At 50.1% G+C, this 15,206-nt stretch overlaps 1 protein-coding gene across 1 annotated transcript in view; it reads left to right on the forward strand.

Annotated features, from left to right (window-relative positions):
• Positions 1–14,875, forward strand: part of LOC138373465 (mucin-1-like) — a 37,121-nt gene extending 22,246 nt beyond the window's left edge. The window contains exons 2-3 of the mRNA XM_069339675.1: positions 13,729–13,799; positions 13,945–14,875. Of these exons, the coding sequence (XP_069195776.1) occupies positions 13,729–13,799; positions 13,945–14,875 (1,002 nt within the window). The remainder of the gene's footprint in view (positions 1–13,728; positions 13,800–13,944) is intronic.
• Positions 14,876–15,206: the final 331 nt, after the last annotated feature.

Here is a 15,206-nt window from a genome sequence, read left to right on the forward strand (position 1 = left end):
TAGGCTGAGAAGTGCGTTCTGGCTACTAGGTACGACATATATATATATATATATATATATATATATATATATATATATATATATATATATATATATATATATATATATATATATATATATATACTACTATACTACTATATATACTACTCAGCCTACTATGCAAGGCCCGATTTGCCTAATAAGGCAAATTTTCCTGAATTAATATATTTTCTCAATTTTTTTTCTTATGAAATGATAAAGCTACCCATTTCATTATGTATGAGGTCAATTTTCTTTTATTGGAGTTAAAATTAACGTAGATATATGACCGAACCTAACCAACCCTACCTAACCTAACCTAACCTATCTTTACAGGTTAGGTTAGGTTAGATAGCCGAAAAAGTTAGGTTAGGTAGATTAGGTAGTCGAAAAAACATTAATTCATGAAAACTTGGCTTATTAGGCAAATCGGGCCATGCATAGTAGGCTAAAAAGTGCGTTCTGGCTACTAGGTACGACATATATATATATATATATATATATATATATATATATATATATATATATATATATATATATATATATATATATATATATATATGTCGTACCTAGTAGCCAGAACGCACTTCTCGGCCTACTATGCAAGGCCCGATTTGCCTAATAAGCCAAGTTTTCCTGAATTAATATATTTTCTCTAATTTTTTTCTTATAAAATGATAAAGCTACCCATTTCATTATGTATGAGGTCAATTTTCTTTTATTGGAGTTAAAATTAACGTAGGTATATGACCGAACCTAACCAACCCTACCTAACCTAACCTAACCTATCTTAATAGGTTAGGTTAGGTTAGGTTAGGTTAGGTTAGGTAGCCGAAAAAGTTAGGTTAGGTTAGCTTAGGTAGGTTAGGTAGTCGAAAAACAATTAATTCATAAAAACTTGGCTTATTAGGCAAATAGGGCCTTGCATAGTAGGCTGAGAAGTGCATTCTGGCTACTAGGTACGACATATATATATATATATATATATATATATATATATATATATATATATATATATATATATATATATATATATATCTGAGATATATATATATCTCACATGTATATATCTTACCAACCTTGCATAGTAGGCCGAGTACGACGTCGTTCTGGCTACTAGGTACAATATATTTTTTTTTCCTTTTTTTTTTTAAATGGAAGGAAGTACCACCTCTGGCTGGAAGAAGGGGGACCCATAGCCTCGGAGGAAACCACACATAACGCATTGGAGGGAATGTGGGTCCCCTCCAATACAGTTTCTGTGTGCTTTTCTCCTACCACCCCCTTCCCTTTTTTTTTCTTTATTGTGTATTTAAAGGTTACAAAACATACAAGACAAATGCCTAAAGGTTATGGATCTCTTGAAGCTCCTCCACTTCCGGACAGGAACCGAGGACGCAGCAAGCATTTCCCCTCTGGATCGCCACACTGAGGCACTGAAACAAAAAACTGGAAGACCTTGGGTCTCTGGTGACGTCAATGAGCTTGGAACCCAATTCCTTGAGAAATCCCAAGGCACTCTTGCCCCAGGGGCCATGCGTCTCAGACGCTATGGGAACAAAGAGGTATTGACCTTCCAGTCGCCTGTACTTGAGTGATTTTGCTGTTTCCCTGTGGTTGGCCGCCCCACCTGCTTGATCAGCTCCGAAGTGTACATAGGTGTCAGCCAGGGTGGATACACATGTGTAGTCCCACACCAACTGTCTCCCCTCCTTCCATGTGTATATGGTGATGCCATCAGGGCAAAGTGCGGGGGAAATCCGGGTTTTGGACCCCTAGGATGTGAGGTTCTCTCTCCGCTGGGCACCTAGCTGAGACGAGGCTTCTCTTGATGATGTCATTGACCTCGTTGTGTCTTGCATTCCAGCCCTTTGTGCTTCCGCAATGCAACCCATGCAGTCCGTATTGGTCTGCTTCCACCCTGTTGCAAATACACTTGTATTCAGTGTGAATTGGGGCACCAAGGCGGAGGGCCACTGCTACACGAAGGGATTCTGGATCTAGGCGCGAGCCCATTGCTGACATGGGTACTGCCAGGAGGAAGTCTCCTGCATGGGGGGCACGCACTGCTCTCCTTGAGCAGTGCGTGCCTTTCTCCTTGTCTGATGTTGCGACGCTGAGCATGGCATCAGCTACTTTTTCCACTAGAGGGTGGTCCCAGCCGGACTGTTTGTGTTGTTTTGTTGGCTCTATAATGGTTGCTGGGGCTGCAAGAACATCCCACTGATTTGAACATTCAGTAAAAGCAGGATCGTGTATTCCTGCTGAATCTCTCAGGGTTGCAGGTAAAATATCTTTGACGAGGTCGTGCGATGCATGGGAGGAGGAAAGGAAGGCTGGTAGAGCAATTTGGGAGGCTGTGCGGACACCAAGGCCGCCGAGTCTTACAGGAAGGGTTGCTTGCTCCCACTGAGAGTCGTCCAATGGCAAGTTCAGGACTTTCACCAGCATGGACCTCAGTAGGGTGTCATACACATTTAACTTAGGGCTGCTGTAGGATGGAGAACATCTCAGAAAGTAGGTCAACTTAGGGAGAGACAGGCATCTTGTGAGGAGAAAGAGAGCATCATGGGCATCAATCTTGTCAATCCTGTCCAGCATTCTCTTTAGGTCAGTGATTTTTGCATCCAAGACTTCCTGGATTGCTCGTGGGCCAATGGGGGCACCCAGGAGAGTGCAGTCCGGTGGCTCGACAACGAGAATGTCTGGAAGAACATTTTGTATTTGCCCAGTGATGTCTGGGTTGCGGGAGATTATTTCACATTTGGATGCATTGAGAATGAGGCCTAAGGCTGCTCCCTGCTCCTGGATTTTCCTTATATCCCCCAAAATGGTTTCCGGAGTTCCAGCTAGAGTGCCATCATCCAGGTACCAGATGTTTAGCTCGCTTGTCAGACTATCAGTGACCTCTTTGATAGCTAGGCAGAAAAGGAGGGGGGCTAAGGGGTCACCTTGTTGGACACCTTCACAGGAGTTTATTTCATGCTCCCCAAAAAGAAGCTTAGAGTCCCCACTGTAGCACGATCGGATGAATGGGTAAAGGGGACGGAAATGGTTGTGTACAACCCTGAGGACAGCGTCTCGTCTGACTTGATTGAAAGCATTTTTGAAGTCAAGCTTTACTAGTGCCTTCTGGTCCGGGAGATCAGCAATGTAAGCCCGCGCTGCATGTGCTGCAGCTTCACAACCTAGGGGGATCCCAAACCCTAGCTGATGAGGTTTCACATGTGTGTTGCTGAGCCACAGCAATCTTCCCTGTCCCCCAGTCTTCCACACTATTCCCCCCTCACCCATCTCCTCGGTTTCCCAACCATTCCCCACTCCACTGTTCTCACGTCCTCTCCGCCATTCCCTACTCCACCGTCTCCTCTTCCTTCCCACAATCCCCACTCCCCTGTCCCTTTGTCCTCCCCACAATTCACCTGTCTCTCATCCCCTCGTCCCCACTATCCCAAAATCCCCCGTCCTCTTGTCCTTCCCTATCGTTACTGCCTCCCTTGTTCCCTCGTCCTCCCCACTATCTGTCACCTCCGTCCCCTCGTCATCCTCACCATTCCCCACTCCCTCGTCCGATGCCTTCCCAAATGGTCTGATGTTCCCATCAGAAAATTGGGAACATCAAGTGATCTGATGTTCCCATCACTAAAATATAAGAAAAACAGTTATAAAAATATATGAAAATATGAAAATTAAAAAAAAAATGACTATTCTCACGAAAAGAATGGTATGGCAAATAACACAGCTCAATTCACACAAAATAATTCAATCAAAATGAAAATAAATAAAAATCTATGCAAATTCTATTTATCAATGCAATCAGAAACATTGAAACGGAATTGTAACCTATTTAGTACAGCATGTGTGTGTTGCTCTTACATGCAACAGATGGCGCTGTTTTTGAAGAAAAGCATAGTTATAACTGTCACAGGTGTGGCATCTATACTTATACTTACGAAATGAACGGTATGGTAAACAACACAGCTCAATTCCAACACAATGTCACACAAAATAACTCAATAAAAAATATAATAAATCGAAATCTATGAGAAAAAAAATCAGTGCAATCGGAAACATTGAAATGGAATTCGTGACATATTTAGCAAAGCGTGCATGTTGCTATTATGTGCAACAGATGGCGCTGTTTTTCAAAAACTCGTGTTTTTACCTGCCACAGGAGTGGCATCTATATAGTATGTATATATAACCACGAGCCTATTCAAATGCAACGTTGTGTCAAAATTTCAAATCAATCGGTGAAGAACTTTCGGAGATTACAGCGTGTGTTGCTCTTACGTCCAACAAATGGCACTGTTTAAAAAGAAAAAATGTTTTTTCGTGTCATAAGTGAGGCATGTATATAGTAGATATAAAAAAAGACGCGCCTATTCGAATGCAACGTTGTGTCAAAATTTCAAAGCAATCGGTAAAGAGGTTTCGAAGATTTTCCTCACATGAAAAACAGTTTTTCAGAAAGAGCATGTTTTTTTACTGTCACGGACGTGACAGCTATATAGTATGTATATATAAACCTGGCCGGATGCGAATGGAACGTTGTGTGAAAAATTCAGAGCAATCGGTGAAGAACTTTCGGAGATTAGCGATTTTGAACAAACAAACATTTCCATTTTTATTTATATGGATATGTCTCCGCTTCTCTGATAGGGTAGAATAGCTGATACAGAAACTAATGTGTTATTAAGCCCTTAACCACTGAAGGTGATTAAGATGCTTTTACAAGCTCACGTTATATAGTTACTTCACATACATTGTATAACTGATACATTACATGGTCAATTTTGTGTACAAGCCCAATATATCATCAAGTGTTCCAGTATTCACATAGTAGTTACAGAGTTCAGCATACCTCATCCCAGGAGGGCGAAAGTCAGTCAATATGGGACATTCTACAAAATAATGTTCAAGAGAGTGCATGTTTTCTCTTTCACAAAGTTGACACACTTTGTACTCGACATTTGGGTTTTGAGAAAGCTGCCAGATACATCTATATCCCAGGCGTATTCTGGCCACTATAACATCACAATACCGAGTTCTTGCTCTATTAGTCCCATATGTGAATGTCTCCTCACGATATTTAGCATAATGTTTAAGCTACAACTTTCAGGTCCTTATGAATTTGTTAGATTAGTAAGATTTTCATTAGATATTTGTTTAAGTATTCTCTTTGACACTGCAAATGAGTGTGTGTTCCATTGACCCCGTTCAACTACCGTATCTCACTACCGATCCCAAAGTCCTATATAAACTTAATACCACAATGTCCTGCTGTCACCTTTTACAAGGCTGGTAATGTTGACCCAACTAACACTGACGTCTGCACGTTTTCTTTCTTGCACTTTATTGAGAGAGAGAGAGAAAGGTTTTGAGTCTGGTTGGTCGTTGGTTTCTATTCCTGCGGAAAATGTGAGCCAGAGAGAGTTATAAATAGGATGTGAACCTTTTGCTTTTCAGTCGATACAGTTTTTTCAGGATATTATATGTATCCAATACAGGGACAGTGCTTTAGTTTCAAAGGGAAATAAACTCGATAGAAATTTTATTGTTATCATGCTTTCACTGTGCGCCTCTGTCTGTCTGTCTGTCTGTCTGTCTGTCTGTCTGTCTGTCTGTCTGTCTGTCTGTATGTCTGTCTGTATGTCTGTCTGTATGTCTGTCTGTCTGTCTGTCTGTCTGTCTGTCTGTCTGTATGTCTGTCTGTCTGTCTCTCTCTCTCTCTCTCTCTCTCTCTCTCTCTCTCTCTCTCTCTCTCTCTCTCTCTCTCTCTCTCTCTATCTCTCTCTCTCTCTCTCTCTCTCTCTCTCTCTCTCTCTCTCTCTCTCTCTCTCTCTCTCTCTCTCTCTCTCTCTCTCTCTCTCTCCCCCCCCCTCTCTCTCTCTCTCTCTCTCTCTCTCTCTCTCTCTCTCTCTCTCTCTCTCTCTCTCTCTCTCTCTCTCTCTCTCTCTCCCCCCCCCTCTCTCTCTCTCTCTCTGTCTCTCTCTCTTTCCTCTCTCTCTCTCTCTCTCTCTCTCTCTCTCTCTCTCTCTCTCTCTCTCTCTCTCTCTCTCTCTCTATCTCTCTCTCTCTCTCTCTCTCTCTCTCTCTCTCTCTCTCTCTCTCTCTCTCTCTCTCTCTCTCTCTCTCTCTCTCTCTCCCCCCCCCCTGTCTCTCCCCCCCCTCTCTCTCTCTCTCTCTCTCTCTCTCTCTCTCTCTCTCTCTCTCTCTCTCTCTCTCTCTCTCTCTCTCTCTCTCTCTCTCTCTCTCTCTCTCTTTCCTCTCTCTCTCTCTCTCTCTCTCTCTCTCTCTCTCTCTCTCTCTCTCTCTCTCTCTCTCTCTCTCTCTCTCTCTCTCTCTCTCTCTCTCCCCCCCCTCTCTCTCTCTCTCTCTCTCTCTCTCTCTCTCTCTCTCTCTCTCTCTCTTTCCTCTCTCTCTCTCGTTCTCTCTCTCTCTCTCTCTCTCTCTCTCTCTCTCTCTCTCTCTCTCTCTCTCTCTCTATCTCTCTCTCTCTCTCTCTCTCTCTCTCTCTCTATCTCTCTCTCTCCTCTCTCTCTCTCTCTCTCTCTCTCTCTCTCTCTCTCTCTCTCTCTCTCTCTCTCTCTCTCTCTCCCCCCCCTGTCTCTCCCCCTCTCTCTCTCTCTCTCTCTCTCTCTCTCTCTCTCTCTCTCTCTCTCTCTCTCTCTCTCTCTCTCTCTCTCTCTCTCTCTCTCTCTCTCTTTCCTCTCTCTCTCTCTCTCTCTCTCTCTCTCTCTCTCTCTCTCTCTCTCTCTCTCTCTCTCTCTCTCTCTCTCTCTCTCTCTCTCTCCTCTCTCTCTCTCTCTCTCTCTCTCTCTCTCTCTCTCTCTCTCTCTCTCTCTCTCTCTCTCTCTCTCTCTCTCTCTCTCTCTCCCCCCCCCTCTCTCTCTCTCTCTCTCTCTCTCTCTCTCTCTCTCTCTCTCTCTCTCTCTCTCTCTCTCTCTCTCTCCCCCCCCTGTCTCTCCCCCCCCCCCCCCTCTCTCTCTCTCTCTCTCTCTCTCTCTCTCTCTCTCTCTCTCTCTCTCTCTCTCTCTCTCTTTCCTCTCTCTCTCTCTCTCTCTCTCTCTCTCTCTCTCTCTCTCTCTCTCTCTCTCTCTCTCTCTCTCTCTCTCTCTCTCTCTCTCTCCTTCTCATTCACTAACCCTCTGTTTTCAAATAATTAGTATGCATAGCTTCTGATAAAGTCTCTTCCCCCGAACCTAACAGAAGAGGGACGATAACCACCTCCTGGCCATTGCACCACACTTTTCATCCACCTCAGGCGTGCCACCTCGCTATCACATTGCCCTGCTGCTATCATCCACATTCCCAGGAAGCTGATGTGTTTTCGGCAAGCAACGCAGGAAGTGGAGACATCCTTGTATGTATGTGTGTGTGATTGCTCTCTTATCTACGGTTCGCCGCCCGTTCTGGCGGTCAAAACTGGAGTTCTTGTTCACTGACCATTTGGAATGTATCAAGATATAGTTTGATATACGCGTATGGAATCGCATTTCAGTATTTCTCTCTCTCGGTTATTCCACGTTGGGGAAATGCCCACTGCTGGAGGCCATTCCAACGACGACTCCTGAACTCATTTAGGGGGATTACGGTTCCTGGTGTTGTTCCCCTGGTGTTGTTACCCTGGTGTTGTTCCCCTGGTGTTGCCCCCCTGGTGTTGTTCCCCTGGTGTTGTTCCCCTGGTGTTGTTCCCCTGGTGTTGTTCCCCTGGTGTTGCCCCCCTGGTGTTGTTCCCCTGGTGTTGTTCCCCTAGTGTTGTTCCCCTGGTGTTGTTACCCTGGTGTTGTTCCCCTGGTGTTGTTCCCCTGGTGTTGTTCCCCTGGTGTTGTTCCCCTGGTGTTGTTCCCCTGGTGTTGTTACCCTGGTGTTGTTCCCCTGGTGTTGCCCCCCTGGTGTTGTTCCCCTGGTGTTGTTCCCCTGGTGTTGTTCCCCTGGTGTTGTTCCCCTGGTGTTGTTCCCCTGGTGTTGCCCCCCTGGTGTTGTTCCCCTGGTGTTGTTCCCCTAGTGTTGTTCCCCTGGTGTTGTTCCCCTGGTGTTGTTCCCCTGGTGTTGTCCCCCTGGTGGTGTTCCCCTGGTGTTGTTCCCCTGATGGTGTTCCCCTGGTGTTGTCCCCCTGGTGTTGTCCCCCTGGTGTTGTTCCCCTGCTGTTGTCCCCCTGGTGTTGTCCCCCTGGTGTTGTTCCCCTGGTATTGTTCCCCTGGTGTTGTTCCCCTGGTGTTGTCCCCCTGGTGTTGTTCCCCTGCTGTTATCCCCCTGGTGTTGTTCCCCTGGTGTTGTTCCCCTGGTGGTGTTCCCCTGGTGTTGTTCCCCTGGTGTTGTCCCCCTTGTGTTGTTCCCCTGCTGTTATCCCCCTGGTGTTGTTCCCCTGGTGTTGTTCCCCTGGTGTTGTCCCCATGGTGTTGTTCCTCTGGTGTTGTCCCCCTGGTGTTGTTCCCCTGGTGTTGTTCCCCTGGTGTTGTTCCCCTGGTGTTGTTCCCCTGGTGTTGTTCCCCTGCTGTTATCCCCCTGGTGTTGTTCCCCTGGTGTTGTCCCCCTGGTGTTGTCCCCCTGGTGTTGTCCCCCTGGTGGTGTTACCCTGGTGTTGTTCCCCTGCTGTTATCCCCCTGGTGTTGTTCCCCTGGTGTTGTTCCCCTGGTGGTGTTCCCCTGGTGTTGTTCCCCTGGTGTTGCTCCCCTGGTGTTGTTCCCCTGCTGTTATCCCCCTGGTGTTGTTCCCCTGGTGTTGTTCCCCTGGTGTTGTCCCCCTGGTGTTGTCCCCCTGGTGTTGTTCCCCTGCTGTTGTCCCCCTGGTGTTGTTCCCCTGGTGGTGTTCCCCTGGTGTTGTCCCCCTGGTGTTGTTCCCCTGGTGTTGTTCCCCTGGTGGTGTTCCCCTGGTGTTGTTCCCCTGGTGTTGCTCCCCTGGTGTTGTTCCCCTGCTGTTATCCCCCTTGTATTGTTCCCCTGGTGTTGTTCCCCTGGTGTTGTCCCCCCTGGTGTTGTCCCCCTGGTGTTGTTCCCCTGCTGTTGTCCCCCTGGTGTTGTTCCCCTGGTGTTGTCCCCCTGGTGTTGTCCCCCTAGTGTTGTTCCCCTGCTGTTGTCCCCCTGGTGTTGTCCCCCTGGTGTTGTTCCCCTGCTGTTGTCCCCCTGGTGTTGTCCCCCTGGTGTTGTTCCCCTGGTGTTGTTCTCCTGGTGTTGTTCCCCTGGTGTTGTCCCCCTGGTGTTGTTCCACCCCCTGGTGTTGTTCTCCCCTGGTGTTGTTCCCCTGGTGTTGTTCCCCTGGTGGTGTTCCCCTGGTGTTGTTCCCCTGATGGTGTTCCCCTGGTGTTGTCCCCCTGGTGTTGTCCCCCTGGTGTTGTTCCCCAGCTGTTGTCCCCCTGGAGTTGTCCCCCTGGTGTTGTTCCCCTGGTGTTGTTCCCCTGGTGTTGTTCCCCTGGTGTTGTCCCCCTGGTGTTGTTCCCCTGCTGTTATCACCCTGGTGATGTTCCCCTGGTGTTGTTCCCCTGGTGGTGTTCCCCTGGTGTTGTTCCCCTGGTGTTGTCCTCCTTGTGTTGTTCCCCTGCTGCTATCCCCCTGGTGTTGTCCCCCTGGTGTTGTCCCCCTAGTGTTGTTCCCCTGGTGTTGTTCCCCTGGTGTTGTCCCCCTGGTGTTGTTCCCCTGGTGTTGTTCCCCTGGTGTTGTCCCCCTGGTGTTGTTCCCCTGGTGTTGTTCCCCTGGTGTTGTTCCCCTGGTGTTGTTCCCCTGGTGTTGTTCCCCTGGTGTTGTTCCCGTGGTGTTATCCCCCTGGTGTGGTTCCCGTGGTGTTGTTCCCCTGGTGGTGTTCCCCTGGTGTTGTCCCCCTGGTGTTGTTCCCCTGGTGTTGTTCCCCTGGTGTTGTTCCCCTGGTGTTGTCCCCCTGGTGTTGTTCCCCTGCTGTTATCCCCCTGGTGTTGTTCCCGTGGTGTTGTTCCCCTGGTGATGTTCCCCTGGTGTTGTTCCCCTGGTGTTGTCCTCCTTGTGTTGTTCCCCTGGTGTTGTCCCCCTGGTGTTGTTCCCCTGGTGTTGTTCCCCTGGTGTTGTCCCCCTGGTGTTGTTACCCTGCTGTTATCCCCCTGGTGTTGTTCCCCTGCTGTTATCCCCCTGGTGTTGTTCCCCTGGTGTTGTTCCCCTGGTGTTGTCCCCCTGGTGTTGTTCCCCTGCTGTTATCCCCCTGGTGTTGTTCCCCTGGTGTTGTTCCCCTGGTGGTGTTCCCCTGGTGTTGTTCCCCTGGTGTTGTCCCCCTGGTGTTGTTCCCCTGCTGTTATCCCCCTGGTGTTGTCCTCCTGGTGTTGTCCCCCTGGTGTTGTTCCCCTGGTGTTGTTCCCCTGTTGTTGTCCCCCTGGTGTTGTCCCCCTGGTGTTGTTCCCCTGCTGTTGTCCCCCTGGTGTTGTGTCCTGGTGTTGTTCCCCTGGTGTTGTTCCCCTGGTGTTGTTCCCCTTGTGTTGTCCCCCTGGTGTTGTCCCCCTGGTGTTGTCCCCCTGGTGTTGTCCCCCTGGTGTTGTTCCCCTGGTGTTGTTCCCCTGTTGTTGTCCCCCTGGTGTTGTCCCCCTGGTGTTGTTCTCCTGGTGTTGTCCCCCTGGTGTTGTCCCCCTGGTGTTGTTCCCCTGCTGTTATCCCCCTGGTGTCGTTCCCCTGGTGTTGTTCCCCTGGTGGTGTTCCCCTGGTGTTGTTCCCCTGGTGTTGTCCCCCTGGTGTTGTTCCCCTGCTGTTATCCCCCTGGTGTTGTCCCCCTGGTGTTGTCCCCCTGGTGTTGTTCCCCTGGTGTTGTTCCCCTGTTGTTGTCCCCCTGGTGTTGTCCCCCTGGTGTTGTTCCCCTGCTGTTGTCCCCCTGGTGTTGTGTCCTGGTGTTGTTCCCCTGGTGTTGTTCCCCTGGTGTTGTTCCCCTTGTGTTGTCCCCCTGGTGTTGTCCCCCTGGTGTTGTCCCCCTGGTGTTGTCCCCCTGGTGTTGTTCCCCTGGTGTTGTTCCCCTGTTGTTGTCCCCCTGGTGTTGTCCCCCTGGTGTTGTTCCCCTGGTGTTGTCCCCCTGGTGTTGTCCCCCTGGTGTTGTTCCCCTGGTGGTGTTCCCCTGGTGTTGTCCCCCTGGTGTTGTTCCCCTGGTGGTGTTCCCCTGTTGTTGTCCCCCTGGTGTTGTTCCCCTTGTGTTGTCCCCCTGGTGTTGTCCCCCTGGTGTTGTCCCCCTGGTGTTGTCCCCCTGGTGTTGTTCCCCTGGTGTTGTTCCCCTGTTGTTGTCCCCCTGGTGTTGTCCCCCTGGTGTTGTTCCCCTGGTGTTGTCCCCCTGGTGTTGTCCCCCTGGTGTTGTTCCCCTGGTGGTGTTCCCCTGGTGTTGTCCCCCTGGTGTTGTTCCCCTGTTGTTGTCCCCCTGGTGTTATCCCCCTGCTATTATCCCCCTGGTGTCGTTCCCCTGGTGTTGTTCCCCTGGTGGTGTTCCCCTGGTGTTGTCCACCTGGTGTTGTTCCCCTGGTGTTGTTCCCCTGGTGGTGTTCCCCTGTTGTTGTCCCCCTGGTGTTGTTCCCCTGGTGTTGTTCCCCTGGTGGTGTTCCCCTGGTGTTGTTCCCCTGGTGTTGTTCCCCTGGTGGTGTCCCCCTGGTGTTGTTCCCCTGGTGTTGTTCCCCTGGTGGTGTTCCCCTGGTGTTGTCCCCCTGGTGTTGTTCCCCTGGTGTTGTTCCCCTGGTGGTGTCCCCCTGGTGTTGTTCCCCTGGTGTTGTTCCCCTGTTGTTGTCCCTCTGGTGTTGTCCCCCTGGTGTTGTTCCCCTGCTGTTATCCCCCTGGTGTTGTCCCCCTGGTGTTGTCCCCCTGGTGTTGTTCCCCTGGTGTTGTTCCCCTGTTGTTGTCCCCCTGGTGTTGTCCCCCTGGTGTTGTTCCCTGCTGTTGTCCCCCTGGTGTTGTCCCCCTGGTGTTGTTCCCCTGGTGTTGTTCCCCTGGTGTTGTTCCCCTGGTGTTGTCCCCCTGGTGTTGTCCCCCTGGTGTTGTCCCCCTGGTGTTGTCCCCCTGGTGTTGTTCCCCTGGTGTTGTTCCCCTGTTGTTGTCCCCCTGGTGTTGTCCCCCTGGTGTTGTTCCCCTGCTGTTATCCCCCTGGTGTTGTTCCCCTGGTGTTGTTCCCCTGGTGGTGTTCCCCTGGTGTTGTCCTCCTGGTGTTGTTCCCCTGGTGGTGTTCCCCTGGTGTTGTCCACCTGGTGTTGTTCCCCTGGTGTTGTTCCCCTGGTGGTGTTCCCCTGTTGTTGTCCCCCTGGTGTTGTTCCCCTGGTGTTGTTCCCATGGTGGTGTTCCCCTGGTGTTGTTCCCCTGGTGGTGTTCCCCTGGTGTTGTCCCCCTGGTGTTGTTCCCCTGGTGTTGTTCCCCTGGTGTTGTTCCCATGGTGGTGTTCCCCTGGTGTTGTTCCCCTGGTGTTGTTCCCCTGGTGTTGTCCCCCTGGTGTTGTTCCCCTGGTGTTGTTCCCCTGGTGGTGTTCCCCTGGTGTTGTCCCCTGGTGTTGTTCCCCTGGTGTTGTTCCCCTGGTGGTGTCCCCCTGGTGTTGTTCCCCTGGTGTTGTTCCCCTGTTGTTGTCCCCCCTGGTGTTGTCCCCCTGGTGTTTTTCCCCTGGTGTTGTCCCCCTGGTGTTGTTCCCCTGGTGTTGTTCCCCTGCTGTTATCCCCCTGGTGTTGTTCCCCTGGTGTTGTCCCCCTGGTGTTGTTCCCCTGGTGTTGTCCCCCTGGTGTTGTTCCCCTGGTGTTGTTCCCCTGGTGTTGTTCCCCTGCTGTTATCCCCCTGGTGTTGTTCCCCTGGTGTTGTTCCCCTGGTGTTGTTCCCCTGGTGTTGTTCCCCTGGTGTTGTCCCCCTGGTGTTGTTCCCCTGGTGTTGTTCCCCTGGTGGTGTTCCCCTGGTGTTGTCCCCCTGGTGTTGTTCCCCTGGTGTTGTTCCCCTGGTGGTGTCCCCCTGGTGTTGTTCCCATGGTGTTGTTCCCCTGGTGTTGTTCCCCTGGTGGTGTCCCCCTGGTGTTGTTCCCCTGGTGTTGTTCCCCTGTTGTTGTCCCCCTGGTGTTGTCCCCCTGGTGTTGTTCCCCTGGTGTTGTCCCCCTGGTGTTGTTCCTCTGCTGTTATCCCCCTGGTGTTGTTCCCCTGGTGTTGTTCCCCTGGTGTTGTTCCCCTGGTGTTGTTCCCCTGGTGTTGTGACCATATGGATGACCATATTCGGGAAGTGTCAATGATGCGTGCAGGGTATCAACCTAGCGTCAAGCATTCACCCATATAATTATTCAAATTATTGTATATACATTTCTTTTAATTACACCTTATTAGTGTTAAATGTATATTAGTGTATTTAAAAATATGTTCATAAGTATTACTCTCAGACAGCAGAGTATCTAGAGATTTTATGTGTTCGTTTGTTGGTAATGTGTAGACGCCCAGCCGTGCATGCTCTAGCCGAGTCAGGCGCCTGGGTGGCGCTGGCTGGAGAAGATCTGTGTTTTAGTAGATAAGTTCGTGGAGGTTGTTTGTGCTTATTTAACATAGCTATGTATCTGGTAGATTTATATTAAGTATACCCATCTATTAATTTAAGTTTTTAATTAGTGATCAGTGCATATATATCATTATATTGTGATATTTCTTTCTGGTGCAATAATATTTCTGGCTGCCTATATTTCCTTTATATGTTTGTTTGTTCCTTTTTTACCCTTACTTAAAGTATATTGTTTTGCATATTAAGCGGTTGACTTTGTTTTTATCCCTAGACAATTGTAGTTGGCAAGGCCGCATTTATATCTATTTTACAACTGCAAGAGCAGAGGAGCCATACCCAGAGGTCAGGGGTCGTAACAATCCACCAACACGCCTTAACATCCACGAGCATACCTGAACATCTACCAGCACACCTGAACATCCACCACCTCACCTGTACATCCACCAGGACACCTTAACATCCACCAGCACACCTCAACATCCACCAGCACGCCTCAACATCCACCAGCACGCATCAGCATCCACCAGCACGCCTCAACATCCACCAGCACGCATCAACATCCACCAGCACGTCTCAACATCCACCAACACACTTGTACATCCACCACCACGCCTCAACATCCATCAGCACACCTCAACATCCACCAGCACACCTCAACATCCACCAGCACACCTAAACATCCACCAGCACACCTCAACATCCACCAGCACACCTCAACATCCTCCAGTACACCTCAACATCCACCAGGACGCCTCAACATCCACCAGCACACCTCAACATCCACCAGCACACCTCAACATCCACCAGCACACCTAAACATCCACCAGCACACCTCAACATCCACCAGCACACCTCAACATCCTCCAGTACACCTCAACATCCACCAGGACGCCTCAACATCCACCAGCACGCCTCAACATCCATCAGCGCACACCTCAACATCCACCAGCACACCTCAACATCCACCTTCACATCTCAACATCCACCAGCACACCTGTTCATCCACCAACGTGCCGCAACATTCACCAGGATACCACAACATCCACCAGCACACCTCAACATCCACCAGCACACCTAAACGTCCACCAGCACACCTCAACATCCACCAGCACACCTCAACATCCACCAGTACACCTCAACATCCACCAGCACACTTCAACATCCACCAGCACGCCTCAACATCCGCCACCACGCCTCAACATTCACCAGCTCGCCTCAACATCCACCAGCTCGCCTCAAAATCCACCAGCACGCCTCAACATCCACCAGCTCGCCTCAACATCCACCAGCTCGCCTCAAAATCCACCAGCACGCCTAAACATCCACCAGGACGCCTCAACATCCATCAGCACGCCTCAACATCCACCAGCACGCCTCAACATCCACCAGCTCGTCTCAAAATCCACCAGCACGCCTAAACATCAACCAGCACGCCTCAACATCCATCAGCACGCCTCAACATCCACCAGCACGCCTCAACATCCACCAGCACGCCTCAACATCCACCAGCACGCCTCAACATCCACCAGCACACCTCAACATCCACCAGCACGCCTCAACATCCACCAGCACGCCTCAACATCCATCAGCACGCCTCAACATCCACCAGCACGCCTCAACATCCACCAGCACGCCTCAACATCCACCAGCACGCCTCAACATCCACCAGCACACCTCAACATCCACCAGTACACCTCAACATCCACCAGCACACTTCAACATCCACCAGCACGCCTCAACATCCACCAG

Source organism: Procambarus clarkii, chromosome 42, assembly GCF_040958095.1.
Source record: "Procambarus clarkii isolate CNS0578487 chromosome 42, FALCON_Pclarkii_2.0, whole genome shotgun sequence".
NCBI classification, from domain to species: domain Eukaryota; kingdom Metazoa; phylum Arthropoda; class Malacostraca; order Decapoda; family Cambaridae; genus Procambarus; species Procambarus clarkii.